Here is a 9,949-nt window from a genome sequence, read left to right on the forward strand (position 1 = left end):
TCCGGTCCGCTTAGTGACATGCTGTGATGGCGTACACTGCAACGTATAACAAGTTAACAACCTCTGAGCAGTCGAGCCCTTAGTTATCTGTCAACGAATGCATCGCCATGCCCGTTCAGTTTCTAAGTGGGTTGAAAAGATGATGATAAGAACATGTCGGAACTGTATAAAATGTTGATCCGATCTCATTTTCTTTCTGCAGACATTCACCGGTTTGGCTTTATTGCATTCCTGTTGGGTTCCAATGTCTACATGTTCTTATCCTGCCTCCTGAACTGGCAGGTAAATTCAACTCTTAAGTTGTATGTATTTTGATGTTCTCATTAGATGGATTGGTATTGACACCCGTGTCAATCCTCCATATTGAGAAGCTTTGTGCTTCTTCAGTGCTAATGATCCAACACATTGTGTCTGTGGCAGATGCCACAGGCGCGTTGCCAGGTTTGCTTCAAGATGGCCATGTTTGCGCTGCATGCAGTGTTTACGGTGCTCGTGGCATACAGCGACTCTCTGGCGAGTGGTGAGTCTTCGTAACTTGATCTCTTTCAATGTCTTGAGCCAAGTGAATAACCTTGGCTTGGACACATTCTCTATACTGATGTGATTAGATGTACAGTGGAAGCTCTAAAGTGTGCTGTGATGCCCCTTGACTTCCAAGTAGGCTTTCACTTCAACACACATTTCACTGCTTCCAATGACAAACGAGGCAAAAAAGCAGAAAAAATAAACAAGCATGTGATTCATTCGGTCCAAATATTGACGCTGTGTCTTCTTCTGTCGTCAGCCTACAACATGTTCTCCCTCATGGAAATATTTCTGGTGGGGGCAAATGTTCCATGCTACATCCTACGGAGAGTTGAGCGGGACAGTTGTTTTTGGGTGGGAAGATAAGAACTCAGGACCGGACCCGCAGGTGGGTGGCAACCCCCAACCAGGCCCGGACCCGCAGGAGGGTGGCAGGAGCCCACCAGGACCGGACCCGCAGGTGGGTGGCAAACCATCACCAGGACCGGACCCGCAGGAGTGTGGCAGCACCCCAGCAGGACTGAACCGACGAGTTCAACCTGGGAGTTTTCTGAGAAACCGCAAAAGAAAAGATCAGTAGGTACCTTAATGTAGCAGAGTAAAAGTTTCTTCTTAACATTCTTTAACCAATTACAAATAAAAAGAATGCTGCTTCACAATACTCACAATTACAATTTAGGTTGAAAGTTACTGATATTGATGAAAGGGAAAGAGGACATGGATGAAAACCCCCTCCACCAGTAAACCCTCTACGACAACAAAACACTGTCAGGTGGGTGGCAACCCCCAACCAGGCCCGGACCCGCAGGAGGGTGGCAGCACCCCACCAGGAACGGACCCGCAGGTGGGTGGCAGCACCCCACCAGGACTGGACCCGCAGGAGGGTGGCAGCACCCCACCAGGAAGGTGGCAGCACCCCACCAGGAACGGACCCGCAGGAGGGTGGCAGCACCCCACCAGGAACGGACCCGCAGGAAGGTGGCAGCACCCCACCAGGAACCGACCCGCAGGAAGGTGGCAGCACCCCACCAGGAACGGACCCGCAGGAAGGTGGCAGCACCCCACCAGGACCGGACCCGCTGGAGGGTGGCAGCACCCTAGCAGGACCGGACCCGCTGGAGGGTGGCAGCACTCCACCAGCACCGGACCCGCAGGTGGGTGGCAGTACCCCACCAGGACTGGACCCGCAGGAGGGTGGTAGCACCCCAGCAGGATCGAACCGACGAGTGCAACCTATGCGTAGTGTGAGAAACCGCAAAAAAAAAGATCAGTAGGTACCTGAATGTAGCAGAGGAAAAGTTTCTTCTTAACATTCTTTAACCAATTACAAATAAAAAGAATGCTGCTTCACAACTACTCACAATTACAATTTAGGTTGAAAGTTACTGATATTGATGAAAGGGAAAGAGGACATGGATGAAAACCCCCTCCACCAGTAAACCCTCTACGACAACAAAACACTGTCAGTGGGGAAAAAAGGGCTGGTAAAAGCTGAAGCGTTGACTCAAAGTCTTGGTCACTCTCATCAGTTTTGTCACGAAATGGTGCGCGTAGGAGAGGGTGGACCCGAAGGCGAGGAGACACATCAGGGAGACAGAAATTGTTGAACTAAAGGAGAAAGTTTATTGGAACAAGTGGGGACGGGTGAGATGACAGGGAGACAGACAGGTCGCCATGACTGGACAGAGAGAGGTGGGCTGACTTGGCAAAACTTGGGAAGCTTGGCTGGACGTTGAGAACTTTGCAGGACCGTGGAGAACTTAACTGTGACAAAGACGACTAGACTAAGATGTAGACATCCGATTGATCCGATCTCATTTTCTTTCTGCAGACATTCACAGTTTTGGCTTTATTGCATTCCTGTTGGGTTCCAATGTCTACATGTTCCTATCCTGCCTCCTGACCTGACAGGTAAATTCAACTCAAGTTGTATGTATTTTGATGTTCTCATTAGATGGATTGGTATTGACACCCGTGTCAATCCTCCATATTGAGAAGCTTTGTGCTTCTTCAGTGCTAATGATCCAACACATTGTGTCTGTGGCAGATGCCACAGGCGCGTTGCCAGGTTTGCTTCAAGATGGCCATGTTTGCGCTGCATGCAGTGTTTACGGTGCTCGTGGCATACAGCGACTCTCTGGCGAGTGGTGAGTCTTCGTAACTTGATCTCTTTCAATGTCTTGAGCCAAGTGAATAACCTTGGCTTGGGTATGTTGGACACATTCTCTATACTGATGTGATTAGATGTACAGTGGAAGCTCTAAAGTGTGCTGTGATGCCCCTTGACTTCCAAGTAGGCTTTCACTTCAACACACATTTCACTGCTTCCAATGACAAACGAGGCAAAAAAGCAGAAAAAATAAATAAGCATGTGATTCATTCGGTCCAAATATTGACGCTGTGTCTTCTTCTGTCGTCAGCCTACAACATGTTCTCCCTCATGGAAATATTTCTGGTGGGGGCAAATGTTCCATGCTACATCCTACGGAGAGTTGAGCGGGACAGTTGTTTTTGGGTGGGAAGATAAGAACTCAGGACCGGACCCGCAGGTGGGTGGCAACCCCCAACCAGGCCCGGACCCGCAGGAGGGTGGCAGGAGCCCACCAGGACCGGACCCGCAGGTGGGTGGCAAACCATCACCAGGACCGGACCCGCAGGAGTGTGGCAGCACCCCAGCAGGATCGAACCGACGAGTGCAACCTATGCGTAGTGTGAGAAACCGCAAAAAAAAAGATCAGTAGGTACCTGAATGTAGCAGAGGAAAAGTTTCTTCTTAACATTCTTTAACCAATTACAAATAAAAAGAATGCTGCTTCAAAACTACTCACAATTACAATTTAGGTTGAAAGTTACTGATATTGATGAAAGGGAAAGAGGACATGGATGAAAACCCCCTCCACCAGTAAACCCTCTACGACAACAAAACACTGTCAGTGGGGAAAAAAGGGCTGGTAAAAGCTGAAGCGTTGACTCAAAGTCTTGGTCACTCTCATCAGTTTTGTCACGAAATGGTGCGCGTAGGAGAGGGTGGACCCGAAGGCGAGGAGACACATCAGGGAGACAGAAATTGTTGAACTAAAGGAGAAAGTTTATTGGAACAAGTGGGGACGGGTGAGATGACAGGGAGACAGACAGGTCGCCATGACTGGACAGAGAGAGGTGGGCTGACTTGGCAAAACTTGGGAAGCTTGGCTGGACGTTGAGAACTTTGCAGGACCGTGGAGAACTTAACTGTGACAAAGACGACTAGACTAAGATGTAGACATCCGATTGATCCGATCTCATTTTCTTTCCGCAGACATTCACCGGTTTGGCTTTATTGCATTCCTGTTGGGTTCCAATGTCTACATGTTCCTATCCTGCCTCCTGACCTGGCAGGTAAATTCAACTCAAGTTGTATGTATTTTGATGTTCTCATTAGATGGATTGGTATTGACACCCGTGTTAATCCTCCATATTGAGAAGCTTTGTGCTTCTTCAGTGCTAATGATCCAACACATTGTGTCTGTGGCAGATGCCACAGGCGCGTTGCCAGGTTTGCTTCAAGATGGCCATGTTTGCGCTGCATGCAGTGTTTACGGTGCTCGTGGCATACAGCGACTCTCTGGCGAGTGGTGAGTCTTCGTAACTTGATCTCTTTCAATGTCTTGAGCCAAGTGAATAACCTTGGCTTGGGTATGTTGGACACATTCTCTATACTGATGTGATTAGATGTACAGTGGAAGCTCTAAAGTGTGCTGTGATGCCCCTTGACTTCCAAGTAGGCTTTCACTTCAACACACATTTCACTGCTTCCAATGACAAACGAGGCAAAAAAGCAGAAAAAATAAATAAGCATGTGATTCATTCGGTCCAAATATTGACGCTGTGTCTTCTTCTGTCGTCAGCCTACAACATGTTCTCCCTCATGGAAATATTTCTGGTGGGGGAAAATGTTCCATGCTACATCCTACGGAGAGTTGAGCGGGACAGTTGTTTTTGGGTGGGAAGAGAAGAACTCAGGACCGGACCCGCAGGTGGGTGGCAGCACCCCACCAGGACTGGACCCGCAGGAGGGTGGCAGCACCCCACCAGGAACGGACCCGCAGGTGGGTGGCAGCACCCCACCAGGACTGGACCCGCAGGAGGGTGGCAGCACCCCACCAGGAAGGTGGCAGCACCCCACCAGGAACGGACCCGCAGGAGGGTGGCAGCACCCCACCAGGAACGGACCCGCAGGAAGGTGGCAGCACCCCACCAGGAACCGACCCGCAGGAAGGTGGCAGCACCCCACCAGGACCGGACCCGCTGGAGGGTGGCAGCACCCTAGCAGGACCGGACCCGCTGGAGGGTGGCAGCACTCCACCAGCACCGGACCCGCAGGTGGGTGGCAGTACCCCACCAGGACTGGACCCGCAGGAGGGTGGTAGCACCCCAGCAGGATCGAACCGACGAGTGCAACCTATGCGTAGTGTGAGAAACCGCAAAAAAAAAAGATCAGTAGGTACCTGAATGTAGCAGAGGAAAAGTTTCTTCTTAACATTCTTTAACCAATTACAAATAAAAAGAATGCTGCTTCACAACTACTCACAATTACAATTTAGGTTGAAAGTTACTGATATTGATGAAAGGGAAAGAGGACATGGATGAAAACCCCCTCCACCAGTCAACCCTCTACGACAACAAAACACACAAGTGAAAGCCAACCATCCAGCAATTTAAAAAAAAAAAAATGTCTTTCTTGTGCGTGGGGGGAAAAAAATTGATAATTTGAGTTTTCTTCAATATTCATTTTGTATCCAGACAGACATTCAAATGTTCCCATCAGCTCCGCCAATTCAATAAGTTTGGTTAGTTAGTTAGTTAATTTGCTCAAAACAATCAGTGATTAAGAACAAAAATATACTTGGAAAAAGACCAAAAGGTGTCGACCCAAGCCAAAGCTTATACTGCCTACCCTTTTCACATAATACAACATCAAACTAACAAAATGATCACAAGTTCATACATTCACATCCTGCGCATACACACAGGCGAGCGCGTCAATGAATATCGAGCATCGTCAATTCGGAATAGAATGCCCATCTGCTGCCATTGACGGACTGACGGAAAGTCAAGTCAAGTCAAGTCATCTTTATTTATATAACGCTTTCAAACAGCTTCAGCTGTCACAAAGTGTGACGGAATGCCCACTTGGGCTGCATGGAACTCCATGCGTTAGGCGTTACCAACAACTAGCTGTAGAAACGGGCGCACTGCATACCATTGTTTGTGAGACCAGTTACTGTCATGCGTTCATGAGATAAAATTCTAACATGAAATATTATATAGATATATTATATTTAAAATACAAGCAGCAACATTTCCAAGTAAAATGCAGGGTTTATAATTGTGAAGAAGAGTCATTGTGCTTTTTAGACGTGGTTTCAATTTCAATGCAGTCTGTCCAAAATTAGGGCCTGTACACTTCGAGTACGCTCTGTTGAATGAAAACAAAGGCACCTACGAAAAATAATGTCATTTCCATCAGATGCCATGGGTTTTTTCCCTCTTACTGTTCCTCAGTGATGCCGCCGCATTCCTCAGGTGTCATAACTCCCAGCAGGCCTCGCTCGCCGGCCTTTTCCCACACCTCCCTGCTCACCTGACCCGCCTCCTCCCACTCCTTGTGATGCGGCACGACCTCGGCTTGGTAGAATCGGCGCACACTTTGCCTGAAGAGGTCACGGTCCTCGTTGAAAATTCGGCGAGTCCCAATGTCCATCAGGGTCTTCGCTTTGGATGTCTCTGGACGAGAGGAGGGGGCTTGTTGCTCACGTTCCTGGGCATCGTTGTGCTGCAATCTGGATACAAGTATGCAGTATTGCAAATTAAAGTCCACTTCTGCACAGGCGGACGTTGAATCGGACGATGAAGAGTACCCTGAGTCCGATGGATATTCTTCGGAGGAGTGGGTACAGTCTGATCTCAGAGACACTGATTCGGACAGTATTTCATCCTCAGAAGACTGTGGAGGTAAGCGCAAACTTGCTATGAGATACTTTTCCGGCACGCTGCTAGCACCTCGTGTAACGTGAATGTACAATTCATAGATCGTGGATCGTGCTCACAGCGACGTCCCACTGCAGTTTCTACGACAAAGAGAGGTATAAAAAAAAAAGTGTTTTCAATTCACCGCAACAACAAAAGAAAACAGTCTTTCGATATTATTGTAATTGTATATATTTCTTTCAGCTGTAACTCACAGGGCTCAAGTTGACCCTTCTCACAGTGAGCAGAATAAAGGTAAAAAAAAAAAAAGATTCTCCAACACAGCACGAGTAAAATATTTGATCTTAAATGTCTTCTATAATTTACAGAATGTACATCAACCAATGGATCCAAGAAAAAAGGTAAACATATATATTTATATATATATATAATGCATCACACTGATCTAAAATGAATATTATATGATATTGAAATGTATATTTGCAGATCCCAAAAATTCTGGCTGGCATGAAGCAGACTGGCAGCCAACCACATTCCCCTTTACTGAAAAACCAGGACCAAGGGGTGCCGCAGCAGAGCTGAATTCGACCCTGCCAGCTGACTTCCTGCAGCTGTTGATCACGAACGAACTTCTCCAGCACATTGCTGACCAGACAAACCTGTATGCACGTCAGTCTATCCAGAAGCAGACTGAAAGTCTGCCACACCGTAGGAGTCGTGCTTGGAAGCCAGTGTCTGTGTCCGAACTAAAAACTTTGTTTGCACTCCAATTTCTTACTGGGTATATAAACAAGCCCAGTATAGATATGTATTGGACTCAAGACGAAATAGAAACTACACCATTTTTCAGTCGCGCGATGCCTCGAAACCGCTTCCAGCTCATCTGGAGTTTCCTTCATTTGAACAACAACGAGAGACACAGTTCAGACGACAAACTATTAAAAAATCCGTCCTGTTTTCAATCACATTGTCCAGAAATTCAAAGAACTGTTCCAACCCGGGAGGAATGTTTGTATTGATGAGTGAATGATGAATTTTCAGGGACGTCTTTCATTCAAAGTATACAACCCCCAAAAACCGATCAAATATGGGATCAAGTCATACATCCTGTGTGACTCCCAAACGGGGTATTGCTTCAATATGCAACCCTATGTCGGTACCAGTTGTTCTCTGCCTGATACAGTTTTCAATTTACGAGATCGTCTGCCAGGAAATGGGTACACACTCTTCATGGACAATTTTTATAATTCAATCGGCTTGTGTGAACGTCTCCTGGCAGCACGTATCAATGTATGTGGAACACTGAGGAAGAACAGGTGAACCCAGTGAGATCACTTCCCTAACAAACACTGGCCTTGGGGTGGGGGGGGAAACTGGTAAGACACAACACAAATGTTTTGGTTGTGGCATGGCAGGACAAACGTTTATTGAGGATGGTGACTACTTTTCACAAAGATGAAATGCGGACAGTGGATGTGTGGCGGAAGGCACAAAAAAAAGAGTGCCTTTCCCAAAACCAGTGTGTGTTCTGGACTACAATTCCACGATGAATGGAGTGTATAAGATGGATCAAAAACATCTCTTACCACCCATTCACGCGGAAAACATTGAAATGGCACAAAAAATTTGTTGCATATCTTTTTCAAATATGCATGTTCAATGCATATATCCTGCACAAAGCTAAAAATCCTGGGAAGTGTCAGCACTTTTTGGAGTTTATCCAGCAGGTGGTGAGAGGGTGGCTGTTACCACAAGACCAGTTGGAGGACGTTGTTGCAAGTATAGAAACGGAAGGACATGAGGAAGCCAGACATAACACCAGGTCACCGTATAATGATCTGAAAGTAGACTTGATGGCAACATGGCCAAACACACACTGCAGTATATACGTGCTACTCCCCGGAAAAGGGAAGGGGCATTCGCAGTGAAACAAATCTGTGGTGCAAATCCTGTTGCGTCCCCTTGCACCCAGGGGAGTGTAACACTATATACCACACAAAAAAAAAAATGTGTAGTTGAAACATCCACACAATTGTAAATAGTAACGCATACACACACACCACACATGCACAGTTGCACACATTTGTAAATAGTTTGCCAAATTGTTTTGTCAAATTGTTACACTGTTGAATGTTGAATGTAAATAAACTGTTATTTTGCTATCAAAAAAACACTGTTTCATTGTTGGTAGTAGTGTTTTATAGAAGTAAAGCACTATTTAGGTGTTTGTGGCATCATTCATGGACAAAAAGAAGTGTCAAATTCACTAGAGTGCATGAAATAATATCGTTTCACGAAAAGCTTGATTTCTCCGTATTTTGGTCCAAAACAGAGCATTTGGGTGAAACTAACCTATTTTCTATTGTTGATTGCTGAAAAACGGAATAAGGTAGAAACAAACTTTTTTTTCTGATGAAAGATGAGATGGTAGTATGTGTGTTTCCATAGTCCAAACACAAAATTTTCTGTGGACCTTGAAAGATCAGTCAAAATGCTTAAATCGGCTGGCACCCACAGCATCCCTTTTCTGAAAACAGTCAAAGAGTTAAGCGAGGAGAAGTCGGACTTTCCCGGCTATCTTTCCCATGTTGTTTCAACCTGCTCTAATTTGGTCATTTCTCATCCGATTAAAAAAAATGAGAACACGCTCGCGTTCCCCAAACCCTTGCCGTTCTAACGGGCCATTTCTGGAATCTGCATCTTCAACCGTTAAATCGTAAGAGGCTTTTGTTCGAGGTGTGCTTGTGTGCGTGATGTCTCTCTCCAACGTGTTAGTCCAATGCGTGTGCGTGAATGTGCCAGTTTCTTAAAGCGACAGTAATATACTTTTAGTTGATTATGGTTAACATCCACATTTCTTGACCGATTCCAATCGTTTGAATTTTAAACTGTTCAGCTCGTTTACATTTTTTAAATACATTTTTAAAAAAGCACAACATTATTATATATATTTTTTTATTTTAAAGAAATGGAATGGACTGTGTTAGATTATTAACATTGTTTTTCTGTTTCAATTTATATTTTAATCGTTTTTGATATTAGTTAGAGCTGTGTAATAATAAGACAACAGTTAATTCATTTGTTTGCCAATCTATAGTCCTTTGTTCTTCTCTCTGGGAAAGAAATGTCTAGTAAGGTTTCTGAGTTATCTAAATGAGGGGATGTTTGAAAGTGCAAGCAGAGGTCTGTCCATAAATTTCCTGGTGCAAGAAGGTGCCGGGAACCAATTGTTTACCCACATCTGGAGTGGACTGAGATAGGAACGGTGTAGGATTCTAAGTTGTGTATTTCACTCTGACAGGGCAAGATGACAGGGGGGGGAGTATTTTTTCTAAACACTGTTTTTGTATAAGTGTGCAAGAGCAGAGAGCGAGAGGGACACTTTGCGGTCACTGCTGATTGAGCAAGGATCCAAAGTGGCTTCGGAAATTTCTGAATAAAAGCTGGCAAGAAA

The 9,949-nt window shown here is 45.7% G+C and overlaps 1 protein-coding gene across 2 annotated transcripts; it reads left to right on the forward strand.

Annotated features, from left to right (window-relative positions):
* Window positions 1-736: 736 nt before the first annotated feature.
* Window positions 737-8,618, forward strand: LOC147180135 (uncharacterized). Of its 2 annotated transcripts, XM_086067052.1 has the most exons (6): window positions 737-1,101; window positions 6,396-6,519; window positions 6,597-6,650; window positions 6,739-6,789; window positions 6,864-6,896; window positions 6,982-8,618. In XM_086067052.1, the coding sequence occupies exons 1-4, from the start codon at window positions 830-832 to the stop codon at window positions 6,742-6,744; spliced, it is 456 nt and encodes a 151-aa protein (XP_085923178.1). In that variant the 5' UTR covers window positions 737-829; the 3' UTR covers window positions 6,745-6,789; window positions 6,864-6,896; window positions 6,982-8,618. The 2 variants fall into 2 exon arrangements, with proteins under 2 accessions (XP_085923178.1, XP_085923177.1); XM_086067051.1 differs by lacking the exon at window positions 737-1,101 and having other exon boundaries at window positions 5,787-6,519.
* The last annotated feature ends 1,331 nt before the right edge of the window (window positions 8,619-9,949 follow it).

This window comes from Leptonotus elevatus, chromosome 2 (assembly GCF_054856555.1).
Source record: "Leptonotus elevatus isolate MCC_2025b chromosome 2, RoL_Lele_1.0, whole genome shotgun sequence".
NCBI lineage: Eukaryota > Metazoa > Chordata > Actinopteri > Syngnathiformes > Syngnathidae > Leptonotus > Leptonotus elevatus.

Bases quoted from the DNA above. Each gene is read 5' to 3' on its own strand.
- LOC147180135 (XM_086067051.1), top strand. From the start codon at position 6,261: ATGTCCATCAGGGTCTTCGCTTTGGATGTCTCTGGACGAGAGGAGGGG. The intron at 6,790-6,863 runs GTAAAAAAAAAA...TATAATTTACAG, and splicing joins TCACAGTGAGCAGAATAAAG to AATGTACATCAACCAATGGA. The intron at 6,897-6,981 runs GTAAACATATAT...GTATATTTGCAG, and splicing joins CAATGGATCCAAGAAAAAAG to ATCCCAAAAATTCTGGCTGG.